Source organism: Bufo bufo, chromosome 2 (genome assembly GCF_905171765.1).
Source record: "Bufo bufo chromosome 2, aBufBuf1.1, whole genome shotgun sequence".
Lineage (NCBI taxonomy): Eukaryota > Metazoa > Chordata > Amphibia > Anura > Bufonidae > Bufo > Bufo bufo.
The window spans coordinates 183,042,829-183,067,352 of NC_053390.1; the positions used below are offsets into that span (position 1 = coordinate 183,042,829).

The 24,524-nt window shown below is 45.5% G+C and overlaps 1 protein-coding gene across 5 annotated transcripts in view; it reads left to right on the top strand.

Annotated features, from left to right (window-relative positions):
- The window catches only part of CSNK1G3 (casein kinase 1 gamma 3), a 146,280-nt gene that overhangs the window by 90,408 nt on the left and 31,348 nt on the right, over window positions 1–24,524 (top strand). For all 5 annotated transcript variants that reach the window (XM_040415957.1, XM_040415956.1, XM_040415958.1 and 2 more), the window contains 3 exons: window positions 9,610–9,758; window positions 15,453–15,687; window positions 22,369–22,454. In XM_040415957.1, the coding sequence (XP_040271891.1) occupies window positions 9,610–9,758; window positions 15,453–15,687; window positions 22,369–22,454 (470 nt within the window). The remainder of the gene's footprint in view (window positions 1–9,609; window positions 9,759–15,452; window positions 15,688–22,368; window positions 22,455–24,524) is intronic.

Sequence of the window (24,524 nt, forward strand, 5' to 3'; positions counted from 1 at the left end):
AATGGAGCGCATCGCGCGCGCGGAAGCGAAGGGAGGAGAGCAAGGACATGTGACACGGCTCCAGTCACACGGCGTCGAAGGGGTGTGCCAGTGGCCATGGTAACCTGGGATCCATCCCGGTGCGGACACCAGTGGGGCAGCAGGACCGTCACATAAATGCAGGATCGTCACATTAATATAATTTAATTATATATATATATATATATATATATATATATATATATATATATATATATAAGAATGACATTCAAGGCCCTTAGGTTAGTGTGCAGGATCTGCGATTGTGCAGTATTCTACCAAGGACAAGTGTGACCCTTTGCCATTAGTTTTGACTGTTGCACTACTCCCACTATCCAGATTACTTAAAGTACACATTAAGGCCTCATGCACACGACCGTTTTTTTTTGCGGTCCGCAAAAACGGGTTCCGTGTTTCCGTGATCTGTGTCCGTTTTTTATTCCGTGTGTCTTCGTTGATTTTTGGAGGATCCACGGACATGAAGGAAAAATTCGTTTTGGTGTCCGCCTGGCCGTGCGGAGCCAAACGGATCCGTCCTGACTTAAAAAAATGCAAGTCAATGGGGACGGATCCGTTTGACGTTGACACAATATGGTGCAATTGCAAACGGATCTGTCCCCCATTGACTTTCAATGTAAAGTCAGGAGTCCCTATTATACCATCGGATCAGAGTTTTCTCCAATCCGATGGTATATTTTAACTTGAAGCTTCCCCATCACCATGGGAACGCCTCTATGTAGAATATACCATCGGATTTGAGTTAGATCGTGAAACTCATATCCGACAGTATATTCTAACACAGAGGCGTTCCCATAGTGATGGGGACGCTTCAAGTTAGAATATACTACGAACTGTGTACATGACTGCTGCCTGGCAGCATCCGATCTCTTACAGGGGGCTGTGATCTGCACAATTAACCCCTCAGGTGCCACACCTGAGGGGTTAATTGTGCGGATCATAGCCCCCTGTAAGAGATCAGGTGCTGCCAGGCAGGAGGGGGCACACCCTCCTCCCTCCTCCCTCCCCAGTTTTAAATTCATTGGTGGCCAGTGCGGCCTCCCCTCTCCCCCCCTGTATTACTGTACATTCATTGGTGGCCAGTGGGCCCCCCTCCCTCCCCTGTATTACTGTACATTCATTGGTGGCCAGTGGGCCCCCCTCCCTCCCCAGTATTACTGTACATTCATTGGTGGCCAGTGGGCCGCCCTCCCTCCCCTGTATTACTGTACATTCATTGGTGGCCAGTGGGCCCCCCCCTCCCTCTCATCATTGGTGGCAGCGGAGAGTTCCGATCGGAGTCCCAGTTTAATCGCTGGGACTCCGATCGGTAACCATGGCAACCAGGACGCTACTGCAGTCCTGGTTGCCATGGTTACTTAGCAATTTTAGAAGCATTATACTTACCTTCGCTGTCTGTGACCGGCCGGGCGCTCCTCCTACTGGTAAGTGAAAGGTCTGTGCGGCGCATTGCTTATAGCACAGACCTGTCACTTACCAGTAGGAGGAGCGCCCGGCCTGTCACAGGCATCGCAGGTAAGTATAATGCTTCTAAAAATTGCTAAGTAACCATGGCAACCAGGACTGCAGTAGCGTCCTGGTTGCCATGGTTACCGTTTGGTGCCCCATCGATTAAAATGGGACTCCAATCGGAACTCTCCGCTGCCACCAATGATGGGGGGGGGGGGGGGGGGAGATTTTAATTGGGAGGGGGGGGGGGGGATTTTAATTAGGAGGAGGAGGGAGGGGGGGCCGCACTGGCCACCAATGAATGTACAGTAATACGGGGGAGGGAGGGGGGGCCGCACTGGCCACCAATGAATTTAAAACTGGGGAGGGAGGGGGGTGTGCCCCCTCCTGCCTGGCAGCACCTGATCTCTTACAGGGGCCTATGATACGCACAATTTACCCCTCAGGTGTGGCACCTGAGGGGTTAATTGTGCGGATCACAGCCCCCTGTAAGAGATCGGGTGCTGCCAGGCAGCAGGGGGCAGTCAGTTCTTAGTATATTCTAACTTGAAGCGTCCCCATCACTATGGGAACGCCTCTGTGTTAGAATATACTGTCGGATATGAGTCTGCGATCCGTCTGTGTGAAAGTAGCCTACGGCCACGGATCACTGACGCGGATGCCAATCTTGTGTGCATCCGTGTTTTTTCACGGACCCATTGACTTGAATGGGTCCGTGAACCGTTGTCCGTCAAAAAAATAGGACAGGTCCTATTTTTTTGACGGACAGGAAACACGGCTGCGGATGAACAACGGTGCATTCTCCGAGTTTTCAACGGACCCATTGAAAGTCAATGGGTCCGCAGAAAATCACGGAAAACGGAACAACGGCCACGGATGCGCACAACGGTCGTGTGCATGAGGCCTAAAGAGGTTTTCTTGGGGAATAACTTATTTTATTTTTTAAGTAAAGTGATGGAATGAGTTAAAAAATAATCATGAATCGCCTCACCGATTCCCCTCTTCCTCCCCCACTACATGTTCCTGGCTGGAGTCACAGGAAATAGTTTGGACTGTCTACTCAGCCAATCACTAGCCGCAGTGTTGACCATCTCAGCCAGTGATTGGCCTAGTGAGGAGTCAAAGCCATTTCCGGTGTGCAGGAAGTGGGGTGCATCGGGACCCAAATAGTGGGAGATCGGTGCGGTTACTAAGGGTTATTTTTTATTTTTAATCCATCCCATCCCCCAGCTCTCCTTTTTCCAGTATTGATCTTGTGTTTGTCTTGGCAAATGTCGTTGTCATGCATCATGGAAGGTAGTGTCCCATGAGAATCCCCTGATCTCATAATGAACGGAAATCATCGATCCTTCCATGAAAATCTGAACACTTGAAATGTTGTACTTTCTAATCACAAGGAGATTAGTTTTGCTATTTTTATTAGTTTAGTCACTCACTAAAGCTGGCCATACATTTGAGGTCCTGATCGGCCACCTTGGGATCGCTCGTATGAACAATCCCACCATCTAAACTGCCCAACCAATTATTTATTTATTTTTTTAAATAAAAACAGGCTCCCCTGTGTTTTAGCACATTGGCAAGAGATTGGCTGAATTCAGCCGATCATGCCATCAACATGCTGTTTCGGCCGAGGAACGGCCAAAGTTTTCTAGCACAGCGGATTGCATTTTCGGCAGACAAGAGTTACTCACCTGTTTCTCCCCCGCTGTGCCACAGTTTCAGTCCTCTTCCCACTGTTTGTTTACCAGGCTGCAGTGGTGACTTGCAGGTATGCAGCATGTGACCACTGCATCTAGTCACTGTCATCATCAGTTTCCTGCCTTATACTACTGAGGACATTGGTTGGCTTCAGTGGTCACTTATACCTCCTACATTACTGCAGTTTTTTGTACAAACAGTGGTAGGAGGACCATAACTGTGGCACAGGAGGATGATTGTTTGTTTTAAAGCCTGAGTTTAAAAATAATAATAATAAAAAAAAAAAATGTGCATAATGGTTGTTTTTTTTTTTTTTTGTACAATCATAACTGTGAAGGAATAGTTGTTCAGGCTTCCCTAATATATTTTTTTTCAGCCATATTATTCCCTGTTTCAGCTGCACAGCTAAATGCATTTCGCTCATAAGCAGCGGGCATGTCCTTCTATTGAAGTCTACAAGCACTGTACTGCTGCGACATCCTTTCCCTTATTTCCCACTGTTTGTTTTCAACCCCAGACCTCACAGAACAGATGAGGCTACTTTTACACTAGTGTTTTTTTGCGGATCCGTCATGGATCTGCAAAAAACGCTTCCGTTACAATAAGACAATTGCATGCATCAGTCATGGATCTGGTTATTTTATGTCTCTTTTTTTATATAGCCATGACGGATCCGTCATGAACACCATTAAAAGTCAATGGGGGACGGATCTGTTTTCTATTGTGTCAGAGAAAACTGATCTGCCCCCATTGACTTACATTGTGTGCCAGGACGGATCTGTTTTGCTCCACTTCGTCAGGCGGGCAGAATAACTCTGCAAGCAGTGCTTTGGTGTCTGCCTCTAGAGCGGAATGGAGACTGATTGGAGGCAAACTGATGTATTCTGAGCGGACCCTTTTCCATTCAGAATGCATTAAGGCAAAACTGATCCGTTTTGGACCGCTTGTGAGAGCCCGTGACTGATCTCACAAACGGAAACGAGTGTGAAAGTAGCCTAAGAGGAAATCGCTACTTGGGGTGCCTTCACACGGCAGATTTTGTGGCAGAATGTTCTACGACTGAAAATCCTTTCCTTTCATTTGACTGAGGTGGAAAGCACATGCATCTCTGCAAGCCCCATTCAGGTGAATTGAACTTATTTATTAGTCGTGGAAAATTCTGCCGCGAGTGAAGGCACCCTTAGGCCCCTTTCACACAAGCGAGTTTTCTGCGCGGGTGCATTGCGTGAAGTGAACGCATAGCACCCACACTGAATCCTGACCCATGTATTTCAATGGGTTTGTGCATATGAGCGTTATTTTTCCGCACATAATTTCTGCGCTGCATGAGAATCGCAGCATGTTCTATATTCTGCGTTGTTCACGTAGCCCTGGTCCCATAGAAGTGAATGGGGCTTGAGCGAAAAACACATTGTAATTGCAGACAAAACTGACGTTGCTTGCGAAATGGTGCGAGCTTCACTGAGCGCATCCTGGCACAATCCGTATTGTTCGTGTGAAAGAGGTCTTACAGACATGGGAGGCTTTTGTGATGTTCAGAAGCCGTGTAGAAGCAGTTCTTTTATCAGGCTCATGATTTCAGCCAGCTCTGACATGCCGTGAAGTCATTTAGGCTACTTTCACACTAGCGGCAGGACGGATCTGACAGGCTTTTCACCCTGTCGGATCCGTCCTGCCGCTATTTTGCCAGACCGCTGCTCTGTCCCCATTGACTATAATGGGGGCGGGGCTCCGGGCAGCACCACGAAAGGCCACCGGACTAAAAGTACTGCATGTCTGACTTTTTAGTCCGGCGGCCTCTCACCGCGAACTGTCAATGGGGACGGGCCGGCGGCACGGCGAGATAGTGGCTGGACAGATCCGACAGGGTGAACAGCCTGACGGGTCCGTCCAGCCGCTAGTGTGAAAGTACCCTTAGAAATTTGCTAGTTACACCATTGTTTATTAAATTGTGTAAAATAATAATAATAAAAAAAATAATATATATATATATATATAATAAAAAATCACAGATCTCACCAGTCAACTGTCAGTTAAGTCAGGATGTCAACCATAGGTAATGAATTAGTAGCGTCACAGCAGAAACAAAAATTACTCCATAAAATGTAACCTTTAATAGTATTCATAATAATGAAAAACTAACCCCAATAAAAACCCTACAATATCCCTACTCTTCTCCTGCCTGATAGGCGGAACTGCTGCCCTGACAAGGGTGATCCCACTGTCGTCTTAGCTCACCCTCTATTACCGTGATACCACCCGGGTCCAAGAAGGCAGGGGGTTGCCAAATATAGCTCTGAGAAATTTGCAGGTTTCAGAAGCCGGACTCCGACCTAGCAGAATGTTATGGTTTACTGTTAGTAATATGGCAATAGCCCTTTTTAAGCATACTTTTCGGTTTTTAGTCTCGACATTTCAGATATTAGAGTTATTGATATGCAACATTAATCACAGTTGGTGGAAACGTTGTAGAGAAGTTAAAACCTCAAAATGTATTAGGTATACGTTAAAATAAAGGGGGAGGGTGTGCGAGCCCTACCTCAATGTAAACAAACAAAAAATCTTAACCGTACGGACAAGCCAACATATACCCCCACAGGGTCCCTTGCGTTGCAGGATTATTGGCTGCCTAGAGGAATATACCCCAGTGTGCGCGCCACTGGTTCACGCACTACACTCAATATATGCCATAGCCTCACCACACGAGGCATACGGCGTTCTATGTGTTTGTCTGTCCTGAACGCTAATTACCGAGCTCCTGATGAGCCTACAGGGCGAAACGTAGATCAGGATAGAGGGTATAGGTTCAGCGCTACCCCTTTATGGGGACATAGAGTCGTTTAGCCACCATGCTAATTATGCCAGACAATTATACTGTTCAACATCAGAGGCACTGAGGGGACTGTATAGCATTAGTGGGGAGGCTAATATCGGGTCACCCGCCTGCAGCAGATCCTGGCCTTGCAGTCTATAGCAGTGAACTGATGGTGACTGGTAACATTATATGGGTACACTGCACTGCAGCAGCCTCTAAGTTGTTACCGGTTCCTATATATTATTGAGTGAAGTGCGTGAACCAGTGGCGCACACTCTAGGGTATATTCCTCTAGGCAGCCAATAACCCCGTTGCTGCAACGCAAGGGACCCTGTGGGGGTATATGTTGGCTTGTCCGTACAGTTCAGATTTTTTGTTGGTTTACATTGAGGTAGGGCTCGCACACCCTGCCCCTTTATTATAACGCATACCTAATACATTTTGAGGTTTTAACTTCTCTACAACGTTTCCACCAACTGTGATTAATTTTTAATTTGAAACGTAACTTACATTACCGTTTCTGTGCCGTATATTATTGAGATGCAACATTTAACAAAAAAAATATAAATAAGTCCTACTCTTGGGATTACAGTGTATAGCGGTAAACCAGTGTAAGCAGATTTATTGCCAGCTGTATGATGAGCTTTCAGTGGCCTGTGCCATTGGACTAGCGCTTCTGGGATAGAGATTAGTGACCGGGTAATTGTATAATGTACTGCATGTGTGAATGGAAGCCTTTAAAGAAGAATTGACTATGTGCTCGGCAAATGATAAATCAAGCAAAGCGCCTATATAATCAACAGTGAAGACTGCGGCAAAACCGGGATGGGCAGAATACTCTGGAAGCCACATATGGAGCCAGAAGCTAATGCTCTAGTAATAAACTTCCATAGGCTCCAAACTCTACATTTTAGGTGGCTTGCTGGATGAGAGGTTCTGATGATGGAAAAAGAAGGTGGTTTCATTATAGCTTCCTTAGGGCTCATTCAGACGGCCGTATGCTATCCGCAAAAATGTGGATCCGTTTTTTTGCGGATTAGATGCTGACCCATTCACTTCCATGGGGCCCTTTTTCTATTCCACAGTTCCGCAAAAAAAATGAAACATGTCCTATACTTGTCCGTGAAAATCAGGACATGGCCCCATTGAAGTCTATGGGTCCGCAAAAATACTGAATGCTATCCGTTTTTTTGCAGATCCGTTTTTTTGCGGATCCGCAAAAAAACGGATAGCATTCAGTATTTTTGCGGACAGCATACGGCCGTCTGAATGAGCCCTTACTTTCATGATCAATTGTGATCTACGTGGTTCCATGAGTGCCACAGGCTGGATTTCAATAATGCATTGCCTGCTACTCCCTCTTTACAAGTGCTGTAAGAAATAACCTGAGATATAAATGATTTAGTATTGACTCCCTGGATGAGCATCATTCATATCGGCTAGAAGGGTACATAAGGACATTCCGCTGCAACAATACTATTTAGAAGGCCTTGTTGGCCATATTAAGGGGAACCCGTCAAGAGGACCTAGCGTCTCAAGCTGCCACCAACCAGTTATCCAGGTAATAGGCTGGCAGCATAATGTAGACTGAAAACATTGCCACCTCTATTCAAATGACTTCATTTGAGGCCTCTATGGCAGATTCTGCCACAAAGAGCGGACACCCGAACAGGCCCCATTATAGCGAATTGTGTCTGTTCTGCTCCATTCGTTTCAATTATGTGCCAAATCCGGTAGTTCTGTTGTTCGCTGTGTGCTTCTCCGCTAATAAATAGTGCAGCCATGTCTACTAAGTTCTGCATGCAGATGTGAATGCAGCCTAACCGTGTAGCCCCACAGTGGGGTCAGGAAAGGCATCCACAATTCGGACATGTGAATCGAGCCTTACCTGCTGACGTTCTATATAATGTGATCAGGTCTTGGTAGAATCTTGAATCCACAAGGCCCGATTCGTAGAACACTTTTTCCCCTACCATCGGCAGTGTTAAGAACTCATGAAGCGCTCGTCATGTACGGAGACACTTCCATCGGGTCGTAATTCTTCAGTCTCTTATTAGGAAATATGTCATAGAATAGATAGATAAATCCTTTTTTGTCCGTACTCCATAGGATGAATCCGGCTTAGGCCTCATGCACACGACCGTTGTGTGTTTTGCGGTCTGCAAACTGTAGATCCGCAAAACACTGATGGCGTCCATGTTCGTTCTGTAATTTGCAGAACGGCACGGATAGCCTTTAATATAACTGCCTATTCTTGTCCGTAAAGTGCATGTTATATTTTTTTTTGCGGACCACAGAACGGAGCAACGGATGCGGACAGCACACAGACGGCTGTCCGCATCTTTTGCGGCCCCATTGAAGTGAATGGGCCCGCATCCGAGCCGCTAAAACTGCGACTTTGCGGACCAAAACAACGGGGGTGTGCATGAGGCCATTATCTGCTATATTAAACTGTATTCATAAAAACATGGCTAAGCTTTTGCTGGTTTTGTGTCTGAACTGAAAAGGGATCTGAACAGTTTCCGACCTGTGCAAGTGATATACTGCACCGTATGTCTCTGAATGTTCCTGATGTGTGCCTTTGGATCGTTTACTACTGCCATTTGTACTTGTGTGGAAACGGTTAAAAGGGTTGTCCTACAAAAGACCTTTTTTAACGTTAAATCCAGACCATTATTACATTTTTTATATATTTACTCATTTGTGTTTCTATCCCCCAATATTCCAGGAATAATGTTAGTATTGCGCCACCTGCTGTTTCTGTTGAACATCTTGTGTCCACCTAAGTGAATGTGCTAAAGTGGACGCACATGCTCAGTCTTTCCTTTGTTCCTGAAGGTATGCAGAGGGATCCCAAGTGCGGTTAGCTGGGTACTTTTAAAGTACAGAGTCCTTTTTGTTTCTGCGGTGAGCTGCTGAGCAAGTGCAGTTATAGTAATGCGGTCTCACTCAGCATTAGCTCTGAGAAGCTCACCACACCAGGGATCCCTCCACATACCTGAAGGAGCAAGACGGAGCAGGTGTCCACCTTGGTGCACACAGAATAGCTGTTCAGTAGAAACACCAGGTGGCGCTATTTCATATTATCCCTGATATATATATATATATATCTATATATATATATATCTATATAATTTATATTTTTATCAGTGTAATACAGAAATGTTTGGAATAATTACCTGTCTGTATACAGCAGACTTCACAAGGGCCACATTCACGTGGCTAATCTTTCATATGGATTTTGTTGTTGAAGATGCACCAAAATCTGTTTGAAATCTGCCTCCCATTATTTTCAGTGGGAGTCCTAACCATAGTTCATATGGATGCATACATTTCCAATGTGGATTTAAAATGTGTTGTGGGGAAAAATATTGACCTGTGAATTCTTTAGACGCAGAGCGCGTGGTATAAGCCACATGCAGATTACCTGCTACTGGAATGGGGCTCGTCAGTGTGTCGACCCACAACAGTTCACATGGCGAATACAGGTCAAGCTTGGGTTTCTTCATTGGAAGGGTGTATCAGGTTTTGGGGTGTGGGTTCAGAACGCATGCTGTTTATCCGCAGTTTTCAGTGCAGATGTTACAATATGTCACTTTTGTCTCCATTAGATGGTGTACCTCAGGTTTATTACTTTGGTCCTTGCGGTAAATACAATGCCATGGTGCTAGAACTACTGGGGCCAAGTTTGGAAGACTTATTCGACTTGTGCGATAGAACGTTTTCCTTGAAAACCGTTCTGATGATAGCCATACAGCTGGTAAGTAAGATGTGTTTTTATCTCTCTTTGTCCTTCTGATGTTTGCAAGTGACTAGAATATTTTTTTTAAACCATTGGTTGATTTAAGCTTTAGAAACCTGTAAAGGGTGCACAGTGCAGCCCAGACGCTTGGAGATTAGCGCTAATTGTCAGCTGCAGCTATACTTGCCGTGGTGTCTGTAAAAGTGCCGCGGTATGTTGGCGCTTTATAAGTACAGGTGCTGCCCAGCGAATAGTGGTGAGCCACATGCAGATACCGCAGCCGGGCTGCAATGTGTGTGAGCACCCCGAAGTATAGATGTAGCTTCATTTGGGATCAGTACAATATAAGTAATACAGTGGTCTACAGTTATCTACATCTATCAGGCATAATACATTGTTAATACCACTGCCGGCTGAAGTGAATAACATTGACGATCTCATTACTATAACAGGGGTGGGATGAACAGTCAGTTCTTAGAAGCTGAAGTGTTGTGGGCATTACCCCTGACGCAGAATAGGCGCTGCAGCATCAGAAACATCCGGGCACTTTATGGCTCGTTAATGTGCATCTGATTACCGTAATCAAGTTTGTACGTTAAAACTTTTTATTTTTTATTTTTATAGAATTCCTGGGGATTTCTCCAAAATGTTTATCTAAGACTTAAAAAAATATATATATAAAACTTCAGAGAGTGGCCAACCCACAATGGGGTTCATACTCGCCTGGTCCCTGTCGCTGGGTTCCAGCTTCCTTGCTCCCTGGCCGTCTCTGCAGCTCTGCAATGCACTGGCATCAACACACTGATGACCGCCATGTGACTGCGACAGCCAATCAGTGGCTGCAGCCGTGACCTGTCACCTCCTGGAACCAGTCAACAGGATGTTGATTGCCAGAGCATCGTGGAGGTGGGGGCACTCTCTGAGGTTTTAGAAGTCTTGGATAACCCCTTAAAGGGAACCTGTCATCAGGGCAGCATAAATTAGTGACAGAAATGCTGATGTCAGCGGTGTGTCACTCATGAGCTAAAAGTAAGTGGTTGATGAGAACCAGCATCATAATCATTGGAGCCCAGGCCTTGAAAAGAGTCAAATCTACCTGAGAAGAGTCATGGTTATTGATAATCTCCAGCTCTCTCACCCATCTGCTGATGATTGGCAGTTCTCTCCTAGAGAGAGGGAGAAAACTAGGTAGAAGACTGTCAGTCATCAGCAGGTGGGCAGGGAGAGCAGGAATTTATGGATAACCAGGACTCTTCTCAGGTGGCCATGACTCTTTTCCAGGCCTAGTTTGCAATGATTGTGATGTTGGTTCTCGGGCAACCACTTACTTTTAACTTACAAATGACAGACCGCTGAAATCAACTCGCCTGTCTCTACTTTATGCTGCCATTAGTATGGGCAGCATAAAGGTGATGACAGGTTCCCTTTAAAAATAAAAATCCTGCAATTTTTTCACTTGCCTCTATGACCCATAATAGGTAAGACTCCCTGTTCTGTGGAGATCACATTTCCGGTCATCTCATCACAGGCAGGATCACATTGACCGATGACACATCTGTGTAGATAAGGGAGCCGTTACACAGCCCAATCCCTGGGCAGTGCGATCCCTGATGAGGGCGCCCCCACCCCATACACATAATGACACCTGCACAGGTCACAGAACATGCCTAATAAACGATCCTATAGAAATCATCTTCACACTATGGGTTCCTATGGTGATTTTTAGGTGCTGTAAAGCATTTGTCTAGAGGCTGTTAATAGCCGCTTTGGAAAGATGGCCGTCCTCTTTAACATGTTCAGGAAATAGAATTAAAAATATTTTAATACGTATAGCAGATTAGAAAAATGAATATATATCAGTCTGGTTTTAATTGGTAAAAAAATGTATATTTGAAAAAAGATCTGCCGCTAATGTCTTGGTGCTTGAAGGACACCTCAAGTGCATGTCTCTGAGTTAGAGATGTTTTGGCAGGACAAGGGGACCTACACAATTGGTTTTTATGTTATGGCTGATTAGGGAGTATGTAAACTATGAAATTATATTCAAACTTAAATATTTATTAAAGGTTAACTGTCGTGTTTTCATCAGAAAATCAATTTTAGCATACGTTACTGCTGCAGCAGCATTATGCATAAAGCCATCTTTAGTTTCTTCACTTACCCCTGTTTTCCTTGAGTTTTCCCCTTAGTTACAGCTGTTTAAAAATTTACAATAGGACCTTCTCAAGATGGCTCCTCTGCCAGTTCTCTGAGGCCAAAACTGCTTTCCCTCACTTTCCATACACACTTTCTGTAGCCAGCAGCTCCCTGCCAGCCAATCAAATTACTGAGAGACACGCCTCCTCACTCTGAAGCCTAATGCAGGCATGCAGTGTGAAGGACCGCCCCTCTGTCTTCTGTTTATACTAAATGGAAGACAAACAAGCTCTAGCAACTGTCTTTTAAGGGAGCAGTGGAAAGAGTCAGGGGACATTAATGAAAGCTGTTATTATAAGGTAATTGCAAATATTTTGACAATCATTGACAGACTAACTCAGGTATACATGCCTAGCTCTAATAAACTAGCAAATAAAATAAAAAAATATGAGTTACACTTTAAAGAAATTGTCTGGAACTCCTTGTTAGGCCTCATGCACACGACCGTTGTTTTGTTCCGCATCCGAGCCGCAGTTTTTTTGGCTTGGATGCAGACCCATTCACTTCAATGGGGCCGCCATCTGTGGATGGCACCGTTTAGGGGGGGGGGGGGGGGGGGGGGGGGAAATCTGTGGATGGCACCGTTTAGGGTAAGGGGGGGGGGATGATCTGTGGATGGCACCGTTTAGGGTAAGGGGGGGGGATGATCTGTGGATGGCACCGTTTAGGGAAGGTGGGGGGGATGATCTGTGGATGGCACCGTTTAGGGGAGGGGGGGGATGATCTGTGGATGGCACCGTTTAGGGGAGGGGGGGATGATCTGTGGATGGCACCGTTTAGGGGAGGGGGGGATGATCTGTGGATGGCACCGTTTAGGGGAGGGGGGGGGATCTGGGGATGGCAGCGTTTAGGGGAGGGGGGGGATCTGGGGATGGCACCGTTTAGGGGAGGGGGGGGATCTGGGGATGGCACCGTTTAGGGGAGGGGGGGGATCTGGGGATGGCACCGTTTAGGGGAGGGGGGGGATCTGGGGATGGCACCGTTTAGGGGAGGGGGGGGATCTGGGGATGGCACCGTTTAGGGGAGGGGGGGGATCTGGGGATGGCACCGTTTAGGGGAGGGGGGGATCTGGGGATGGCACCGTTTAGGGGGATCTGGGGATGGCACCGTTTAGGTGAGGGGGGGGGGGGATCTGTGGATGGCACCATTTAGGTGAGGGGGGGGATCTGTGGATGGCACCATTTAGGTGAGGGGGGGGATCTGTGGATGGCACCATTTAGGGGAGGGGGATCAGCTCCCTGCTGTTGAGTGCACAAAGCACAGGGCAGCATGGAGAGTGTAAAGTCCTATTCACCCTAATAGAGCTCTATTAGGGTGAATATGACAAGGGTTCTAGCCCTTAAGGAGACTAATAGTTATTAAATAAAAAGTAAAAAAAAGTTTAAACACGCCCCCCAAATATAGAAAACAATATATCGCAATATATATTGCATATCGCACATGCTTAAAATTATATCGCAATATAGATTTTAGGCCATATCGCCCACCCCTAGCTGTCCGTGCCGTTCCGCAATTTGCGGACTGCAAAACACACAACTGTTGTGTGCATGAGGCCTTAGGCTACTTTCACACTAGCGTTTTGGCTTTCCGTTTGTGAGATCCGTTTTGGACTGCTTTTGAGAGCCCTGAACGGATCAGTTTTGCCCTAATGTATCCTGAATTGTAAAGGATCTGCTCAGAATGCATCAGTTTCTATTCTGCTCTGGAGGCCGACACCAAAACGCTGCCTGCGTGTGGTAACCCTTTAAAACGTAACGTTTATTAAATCAATAAAATAAGCCCCACCACAATGAATGGTGAAAATAGAACCAAAAGAGTATAGATGCCAGTAGCATGCAAGGTGCGTATACACTGCTAATTAGAGACCAAGGAAGGCATGAGAAGTGAAAATATGGAAAGGAATACAGGATTGGGTCTCTAAGACCTGTAAGTGCCCTGCATCCACCTCATAAACAGCCCCCTCAATCTCTCCCTCAGACTGTCCCTAAATACGGCGCCAAGGTGGGCTGCCCGATCATTCGCCCAAAGCAAAGAAAGGGACAGAAAGATGGTAGCAACACTGAGCCGTCAAAACCTTGACGCTCAGATACTTGTTCTTTGTAAAGTGTATCTGAGCGTCAAGACCAACCCCCCACAGCCCCGCCAGTCAGCTGGGGAAGAAACGATCTCCATGAACACTGACCATAGGCGCATTTACATGATGCTATTATCTGGCCGATTATTAGAAAAGAATGTTAGTCCTATTGTTTGTGCCCGATAATCTGCCCATGTAAAGGGGGTGCCTATAACCGGATGAACAAGCAAACGCTCCTTCATCAGGTAGTTTCATCCTTTATGCAGCACATTAAAGGGGTTGTCTCATCACAGACGATGTGGGCATGTCGCTAGTATATGCCCCCATTGTCTTATAGGTGTGAGTCCCACCACTGGGACCTGCACCTATATCAAGAACAGAGTCCCAAAAGTAGTGGAGAGGGCACTGCGCATGCGCAGCCACCCTCCAGTCATTTTCTATGGGGCCGCTGAAAATAGCCGAGCACTGGCTCCGCTATTTCCGTCGGGCCCATAGAAGTGAATGGGAGCGGTGGCCGGTCATGCGTGGTGCATTCATTTCTTTGGGGAGTGTGCTTGGTGGTGGCCGGAACAGAGTCCTCCAGCTACCACCTTGCGGGGGCTCTGTTCCCGATACAGCAGTGGGACCCGCACCTATAAGACAATGGAGGCATACCCTAGCGATATACCCCCATTGCCTGAGATGCGACAACCCCTTTAAATCATTGTTTCTGGGCTGCAGGTCGTGCAGTGTGACCAGCGATCTGCTGCCCAAATACAATGACCTTGTATGAGGACGAACAATTGCAGTAGTAATGGCTTCTCCCGATACAGTAGAGGTGATCACTGCATGTGAATGGACCTGTTACTTCCACTGAGGAAGTGATATGGCTGCATGTGGAGGGTTCACAAGCAAGAACCCATCACATTAGGCCCAGTTCACACTTCAGTTATTTGGTCAGTTATTTCCATCAGTTATTGTGAGCCAAAACCAGGTTCGGGTCAAAAACACAGAACAGGTTCATCTCCTTCCATTAGACCTTATGTCTGAGGAGGCTTCACTACTGGTTTTGGCTCACAATTACTGATGGAAATAACTGACCAAATAACTGAAGTGTGAACTCTGCCTTATGGGTGCCTACAACAGGCCTCATTTTAAGAAAGCTGTCCTTGTTGCTCTTGGGAACCAGTCAGGGCTCTGCTTCAATTTCTTATTTTGTCGTAAAAAATGAAAGCTGCACTGTGGTTGCCATGGGCAACAAGGCTAGTTTTGCTTTTAGGCAGTGGCGATAAATGAGACCCAAATACAGTATAACATTGGGAACAGTTATGATGTTTACGGATAACTCCCTTTAACCATGCCGTGATCTGTGTGACCATATACCACTACAGTTATACTTATAAATCATATATTTATGCTAATTTGGTTTACATTTTTAATGCATGTGCTTTTATTTCTTACAGATTTCTCGCATGGAATATGTTCATTCAAAGAACTTGATATATAGGGATGTAAAGCCTGAAAATTTTTTAATAGGTCGTCCAGGCAACAAGAACCAGCAAATAATTCACATAATAGATTTTGGCTTGGCAAAAGAATACATAGACCCAGAAACAAAGAAGCACATACCCTACCGAGAACACAAGAGCCTTACAGGAACAGCTAGATACATGAGTATAAACACGCATTTAGGAAAAGGTAGGTGCAAGAGAATGGCTGAGCCTCGCCTGTGGTGGCAAAAAAGAAATTGTGTACAGTGTAGAACCAGATACCGAAAGATGCTGGACAGGTAGACACACTGCAAGGTTTAATGGCTGGACACAGCTACATGCTTGGGAACAATTTTGATTTTTACCCATGCAAAGGGTGGAACACCAAAGTGGGTTTTTTAGGGGCCTTCTTGGGTGCATTGTACTCATTTTGAGCTAAAAAATAATAATTAAAAATATATTGAGCTGTTTTTCTTGCACAGCTTTGAGTTTACCTAGTAACTGGTTCTGAATTTTCTCCATGCTCCGTCATGCAGGGAGCTGACGGGCTCCTTATCTCTGATCTCTGACCTTATAAATAATCATTATAGCTCAATTCTTATCTTACTGATAAGCACTCATGCACACAACCCTTGTTGGCTGGTGCCCATATTGCGGCCCACGCACCGTATCATGGATCCAGACCCATTCACTTGATTGGGCCTGTAATCCGGAAGATGGGGTGCAGAGGCATACAGCGGAAGGCCACGAAAGCACTACTCAGTGCTTCTGTGGCATTTCGGCCCGGGCCTCCACATCGCAAAAAATTGAACTTGTTCTATTTTTCTTTTTTGTGGTGTGGACGGGTCACGGACCCTTTCAAGTTGAATGGGCCTGCATCCGTCTATGCCAGCCAAATGAACGGTGCCCGTGCATTGGGAACCGCAATTTGCTATCCCCAATGCACTAAACAGGCAGCACGCGTTCATGTGCATGAGCCCTAAGAATGTGGCTTAAATAATTGTTTATGACCTCAGAAATTTGCAGATAAGAGTTATTAGATGACATAGTGAAAGTGAAACTTAAAGTACCAGTCACACAGCTAGAAAAACAGTTAACCCTTTGTGACAGAATGGCTCAATATTTGTAATAAATACCAAATGAAAAAATGAATTTGATCCAAAAGAGTAAAATGCAATCGTAAAAAAAAAATTGCCTAGCCAACTGTTTGCATAGACACCTAGCTGTGGTTCGCCTGATTGAAACAATTTTTTTGTTTTGTTGATCCGAGAGTTATGATACTTTGTTCTTAATATGCAAATGAGGCCTTTGGTGCAATGAGGCCATCACCATTGCTCTTGTTGCACCCAAGCTCCACTCATTTCTGTGGTCAGACCATCCCTTGCTTCCTTGCCACTGCCTGGCCCTGTCACTTGAAAACAGTGAAGGAGGGGCAGCCACAGAAATGAGTGAAGCTTGGGTGCAGAATAGGCCATAAACCGAGCTTAAACCCTCCATCTTTAAGGCTACTTTCACACTTGCGTTTTTCTTTTCTGGCATAGAGTTCCGTCACAGGGGCTCTATACCGGAAAAGAACTGATCAGGTATATCCCCATGCATTCTGAATGGAGAGTAATCCGTTCAGTTTGCATCAGGATGTCTTCAGTTCAGTCGTTTTGACTGATCAGGCAAAAGAGAAAACCGTAGCATGCTACGGTTTTATCTCCGGCTAAAAAAACTGAAGACTTGCCTGAATGCCGGATCAGGCATTTTTTTCCCATAGGAATGTATTAGTGCCGGATCCGGCATTCAGAATACCGGAATGCCGGATCCGTCCTTCCGGTATGCGCATGCGCAGACTGAAAAAAAGGTGAAAAAATAAATGCCAGATCCGTTTTTGCCGGATGACACCGGAAAGACGGATCCGGCATTTCAATGCATTTTTTTGACTGATCAGGCATTTTTAAGACTGATCAGGATCCTGATCAGTCTTACTAATGCCATCAGTTAGCATACATTTTGCCTGATCCGGCAGGCAGTTCCGGCGACGGAACTGCTTGCCGGATCTCTCTGCCTCAAGTGTGAAAGTAGCCTAAGAACAGGGGTCCCCAAACTCCTACCACTACTAATATTCTCATTTGGAGTGCCCCTTTAGATAATTGACCTTTTCTTTTTGTCCTCTTGTCTGATGGCATTGCTTTGTGTATGACTATTTGTTGAAATAAGTCATCTCATCCTTGTAATGAAGACCACAAAAGCTTAGAAGCGGTAGCGGCTTTTTCTTAAAATGTTAGGGGATGTTTCCTGACCTAAAAAATAGTGACAGTAGTACACTGGCCTGACGTGAACTGCAGTAATGTGTGGCTTAGAGGTTACTGTGGCTGTGCACTAATATAAAGATGCTCATATATTTAATGAGTCTTATTATTGAAGTGTCACAGCCCTGTAATTTAATTCACAATCTAAGGTCTCATGCTGTAATGGGGAAGGGGAAAACACCAAATACACACAAAAGGAATAGACTACAGTCTAGGCCTCAAAAGCTAAGGAAGGGGGATGGTGACCTCCTAGAAATCCCTAGGCCTTTCCCTAACTCTTGCCAGTATGAGCAGATCCTGATGGTGGAAATGCTCGTACCCATGCCCTGCAAAAACTGACAAGCCCTAGGATAGGTAGCAGGAGACGAGACAGCTGGTTCCTTCCCAGATGAAGAAACCCGCATCTCCCTGAGGTCTAGAACAAAAACACACCAGAGAACAACAAACAGAAAAGGCAACTAGTACTTAGCTTAGAGATGTATGGAGAAGCAGAAGATCCCAGACAAGCAAGCTCTAGCAACTCCAAGGAGAAAATATCAACCGCATGGTCAGCAGTGTGAGGCAGACCTAAATAGAGCCTGAGACCGGTCAGCCTCACGTGCAGCAAGTCTATCCGATCTGATCACCTCTGTCACGGGAGGGACTGTGAAACATGCACGCGACCGTTGCTGCGTTTTTTGCGGCTCGGATGCAGACCCATTCGCTTCAATGGGGCTGCAAAAGACGTGGACAACACTCTGTCTGCTGTCCGCATTCGTTGCTCCGTTCCGTGGCCCCGCCAAAAAAAAATCAACATGTCCTATACTTGTCTGTTTTGCGGAGACGAATGGGCATTTCCATTATGAGCGCCCGTTCCATTCCGGAACGCACACGGGCGGCATCCGTGTTTTGCGGATCCACAATTTGTGGACTGCAAAAGACGATACGGTCGTGTGCATGAGGCCTAATAGTGGCGATTCACTTCATGAGTATATAGCTCTCGCAGTAGACTTGTGTATTATAGTGTAAAGGGAAGTACATGCACAATCATACAACATAAAGGCTTAAAGTGGTTTCGCCTGCACTTTACTATTGTAGACCTTCTTCAGATCAGCTGGGGGCTGACTGTCAGCTCCTCCAACAATCAGCAGCTCCGCCCACTGTGAAGCGGCTTTCCCTTGTTACTGCAGAGTTGTTCCCATTGACTTGACTTTGTACAGTAACCAAGTGCAGCCACAACACAATCTGTGGAGCGGTGTAGTTGACGCCGCAAATCCTGATAAGGCTACTTTTACACTTGGGTTGTTAATTCCGGTACTGAGATTTGTTGCACATCAGGATGCATCTGTTCTGTTAGGATACTGTTGTGTGAAATCAAAACGGATCCGTCACTAAATACATTGAAAGTCAATGGGTGACTGATCTGTGTTTGTTTTTTAATATTTTTTTTTTTATTAGTCTCGCATCAGTCACCATTGACTTGTATTCTTTTCAGTGCCGGGTCAATTTTTTCCCGTTTTTATGACCAGACACAAAACCACAGCTTGCAGAGGTTTCGGGGCCGGTCACCAACGGAATGCTGATGGAACAGAAGGCATCCTGAATGGATCTATTTCCATTCAGAACACATGAGGACTAAACAGATTTTTATATATTTTTTTTCTGGTATTGAAATCCTGTGCCGGAAAATAACAACACAAGTGTGAAAGTCGCCTTAGATGATCTGTGGAGGCACTGGGAGCTGAACCCCCACCAATTTCATATTGATGACCTATCCTAAGGAAGGTCCCGGAAAACCCCTTTAGGCCATCTTTGCAGGAAACGGATAACTTTACATTCTAGATGTTGTGCGTTGGTCTCCGTTTTCTCCGATACACATCACAATGCAGAAGTAATGGAAGATCTCTAGTGATTGTACTCTATGCTCTTTGTGACTGTTGGAAAAGCTACAACTACACACATGCTGCAGACGTGCCCTGGTTGTCCCCCTGAAGTATTTATGCTCTGCATGTCAGGGCCTGGCATATAAGGCTGCGGCATCTTCTACAGTTGGCAACGATCCTAGTAACTTAGACCTGAAGTCAATAATGAAATTGAATTCTAGAATCTCTGGGCTAGACATAAAAATAAATCTGCACAGCTTAAGTAGATCTACAGTTTGAAAGCAGGAAAGATGGAATTGATCGGTCTGGTCTCTCCATTTTCCTGTTTCTATGATTACATCTGTTCAGGATTTCCAGATTCATTAACGGATTGCTTGGCATGCTTGGAAATGCTAAGCCACGGCCATTTTTCCCCTCTTTTCAGCGATCATTCACTTTACAGTTATGGAGTGCGAGAGCTTGCAGAGAATCCTTCAGACCATCTTCCTCCTTGCAGAGAATATTTCAGCCTCTTAAGTAACTTATTGCTGCCACCTGCTGGCTGAGGGATTGAAGGTTTATTAATAATTTGGGGGATTCGACGTTGGAGCGTGCGTAGTGTATGTAGGACATTTTGAGTGTTGCAGGATCATGAAAACAGCATCTCATGTGTCAGTCGATAAGATGGCCAAGACCAGCCTGATAAAAATAGCCTGAGGCATCTTTCTCCGCCTGTTTGGAAGAGTCAGTACTTGAAATGTCTGTCCCCTTTGCACAGGACTGCTATTGTATTGTCACCCACTCAAGAATGCAAAGCACCCATGCCGATTTATATCATCAGTTCGCTGGAAGTAGAAGTCTAGAGACTAGATTTCGGCTGCGGGGGACACATTTAGCCGTATTGGCTTCTGTAATAGAATTCACAACTGTCAGCAAGTTGGCAGGTGGTCTGCATTCTGTCCTTGCTACTTTCTGCTATGCCTTAGCATTTATTAAAGGGGTAGAGTAGCATTGAGGACATAATGATATCTTTAAAGGGGTTGTCCATTTTTTTCAAATGATGGCCTATCCTCTAAGTATGCTGTCGCTAGCTGATCAGCCGGAATCTGACGCCCAGCACCCCTGCGGATCGGCTGTTCTGTTTAGCTCCGTCGACATTGTAGTGTAGTGGACTGTACAATGTTGATGGTGATCTGTAGCTCTGGTGATGACAGAGCTCCACCGAACAGCCGATCCGCAGGGGTGCTGGGCGTTGGACCCCTGCTGATCAACTAGTGATGGCCTATGCTGAAGAACATGCCATCTCTTGGGGGCAAAAAAAACCCTTAAAGAGGACCGGTCACCTCTCCTGACATGGTCTGTTTTATTAGCTCCATGCATTCCCCATGTAATAACAATTCTGGAGCATCTATTCTTATGTTTCTATGTTGTGCCATTCCTTTATTACTTCTACTAGAAGTTATGAATGAATTGTTAGCAGTCTGCAGTAAGGGTACAGAGGGGTGGTAACAAGTTGGGGGAATGTACCGGTACAGTCTCACTCTATCCAAATCAGTGCTGCCATTTTCAGTCTGTGCAGGTACACCCCCCCCCCCCCCCCCCCCCAACTGGTTACCACCCCTCTGTACCCTTACTGCAGACTGCTAACAATTCATTCATACCTTCTAGTAGAAGTAATAAAGGAATGGCACAACATAGTCATAAGAATAGATGGTCCAGAATTGTTATTACATGGAGAATGCATGAAACTAATGGAACAGGCATGTCAGGAGAAGTGTCAGGTCCTCTTTTTAAGCATTCGTACTCATTTCCACTTCTGAAATGTGACTACTCATGCCTGCCATATAAAATTCACACTGTATATAAATTCCTGCTTCCTTCTGACCTCAGGCCTGCTGTGATGGTTCACTTCTGTGCCATTAAATAGGGTTTTTAAGATTTAAATACTGATGACCTGTCCTCTGGATAGGTGGGGGTCCGACACCCGGGACCCCCACCGATCAGCTGTTTGAGAAGGCACCGGCACTCGCAGTAACGCTGCAGCCTTCTCTTAGCTTTTCCTAGGCCAGTGAGGACACGTCTATCGGTCACGTGGCCTGGGCGCACCTCGGCCACATTTTTTTTATATTTTTTTTTATGCACTTATAAAGCACTGACCTAATCCGCAGCACTTTACAGACATTAGCATCACTCTGTCCCCAATGGGGCTCACAATCTAAGTTCCCGATCAGTATGTTTTTGGAATGTGGGAGGAAACTGGAGTACCCGGCAGAAACACACTCAAACACGGGAAGAACATACAAACTCCATGCACGGCTCTGTGCTTGGTAAGCTGTGGTGCTCACGGGTGCTTTTTAAAGCGCTGATCGGCGGGGGTCATGGGTGTCAGACTCTCACCGATCAGATACTGATGACCTATCCAGAGGATTGCTCATCAGTATTAAGATCTCGGAAAACCCTTTTAAGGGTCCATTCACACGTCCGTAGTGTATTGCGGATCCGCAATACACCCGGCCGGCACCCCCATAGAACTGCCTATTCTTGTACGCAATTGCGGACAAGAATAGGACATGTTCTATTTTAATTTTTTTTTTTTTGCCTGCATTCCTGCCACATAGAGAATGAATGGGTCCGCACCCGTTCTGCAATTTGTGGAACGGATGCTGACCCATTCTGCGGACTTGTGAATGGACCCTTAGTTGGGGTGTCCACATTGTGAATAACTTTTTTTTTTTTTTTCTTTGTTTTTAGAGCAAAGTAGAAGAGATGACTTAGAAGCGTTAGGACACATGTTTATGTATTTTCTACGAGGAAGCCTGCCTTGGCAAGGACTTAAGGTAAAGCATGGTTCAGTATGGGGAGAACATGAACTGTCCTATTAAAAGGACCCATAAATAGACATAACCTAAGGGTTAACCACATTGCATATATAGTGTATGACATGAAAACAACCATAAGGAGCCAAATACTGATAATCTATCCTCGGGATACGTCATCAATATGAGAGCAGTGAGGGTCCGACTTCAGGCACACTCGCTGATCAGCCGTGCCGGAGGGTAGGCCATCGATATTGTACTGCCAGAAAACGGTGTTAAAGGGGTTGTCCGAGTTATGAAAAAAAAAATAATAATATAGCACTGAAAATCTGATATATAACTGAGCTAAGCAAGTTTTATGCAAAAAAGGAAAATATATTTCCTAATTTCCCTGGTTCTTTTCTGTCACTTTGTTTACATACAAGAGCTGCCCTGAGTGACATGTCTGCCTGCTGGGAGACTCTGCATCATGTTGTATGTGTAGGACTACAAGTCCCAGCTGTATAATGACACTGCTAAGGGAGTGGCTACAGAGCTGCCCTGAGTGCTGGGAGAATCAACAGCAAGTTGTATGTGTAGAACTACAAGTCCTAGCTGTACAATGACCCTGCTAATACACACAGGATTTCCCCCCTACCTTCTTGTGTAATGCTCTCTAGTCTGTCAGATCCTGTGCCCAGAATGGTCTCCTCACTGCCTGCTGCAGCTAGCCAGTGTGTGCAGCTGAAGGGGTTAAGAATCTGAGGAGAGAGCAGACGGCAGTGAAGGGGGGCGTGGCCAGCACAGTGACTGTTTTACCTTCATCAGAGCAGGGAGAGAAGCTGACATCACAGGTCATGTGACCCTCAGTGAAATCTGAGAAACCAGCCACCGGAGATAAAGTGAGTGAATTGGAAAGCTGTTACATTTGCCCAGTTAGGAACATAGAAAGAACAAAAAAATAACTCGGACAACCCCTTTAAAGTAGTTTTATATATAGCGTATTTCTGCCCGTTATCTTATGATAATACAGCATGCTGATTACATGTGGAGAATATCACGAGTATGGGGATTGATGGTTTTTATGTCAGCGGTACATCCCCGGTTTACAGCGGGCGATGTGCTGCTGACAGAGTTTTTCTTATTGCCACCTATTGGCCGAATGTTCAGTGATTGATTGGCATTTTATCGTTCTCTGTAGACCCATATAATAAGTCCCTTAGGTGGTACAGGTTCATGAAAAGCCATGTGGTGCACTTGTGTGTTTTTTTGGTTCACGTCCATGGCAACAATGATGGCATTTAGAGACGTCTTGCATTTTATAAAAACCTACTCAAATACACCTCAGTGATTGGGGGAACCACCTCTTTGGTATATATGTGTGTGATGTACATTTATACGTTAATTGAAAAAGGCTAGGATATAGCCAAAACATCACAAATTTTATTTGTGTGCTATGGAGTGGATGAATAAAGAATTGCTTGGAGGAGATGCTGGCGTCCCAAGTTGCTCTTTTTACTGTTTGGATTGGCTGCTGAGGATCCATCGGCAGACGTCTTGTTTCACTTCTGACCGCGCTGGGTAAGAGACAATGGTGCTGTTCTTACAATTGTTATTTGTACAGGAGTGGTGCCATTATATGTCAATGCGCTGCGTTGGTCGCTATCTGAAAGCCACAAGGTTATTGTGAACAGAGCCTTAGGCCTCATGCACACGACCATTGTTCTGCAAGTTTTTGCGGCTCGGGTACGGACCCATTCACTTCAATGGGGCCGCAGAAGATGCGGACAGCACTGTCCGCATCCGTAGCCCCGCAAAAAAAAAAAAAAAAAATAGAACATGTCCTTTTCTTGTCCTTTTTGCAGACAAAAATAGGCATTTCTACAATGGGCCCCCTGTTCCGTTCTACAAATTGCAGAAGGCACACTAGCGGCTTCCGTGTTTTGAAGATCCGCAATTTGCGGACCGCAAAAAAAACTGAACGGTCGTGTGCATGAGGCCTTAGACTAAGTTCACACGGCAGAAATATCAGTAGCTGAAAACAGGTCATTTTTGGTTGGTAGATTTCGAATAAGATGGCGGATTTAGGGGAGTATTACAAGTGTTTAAGCA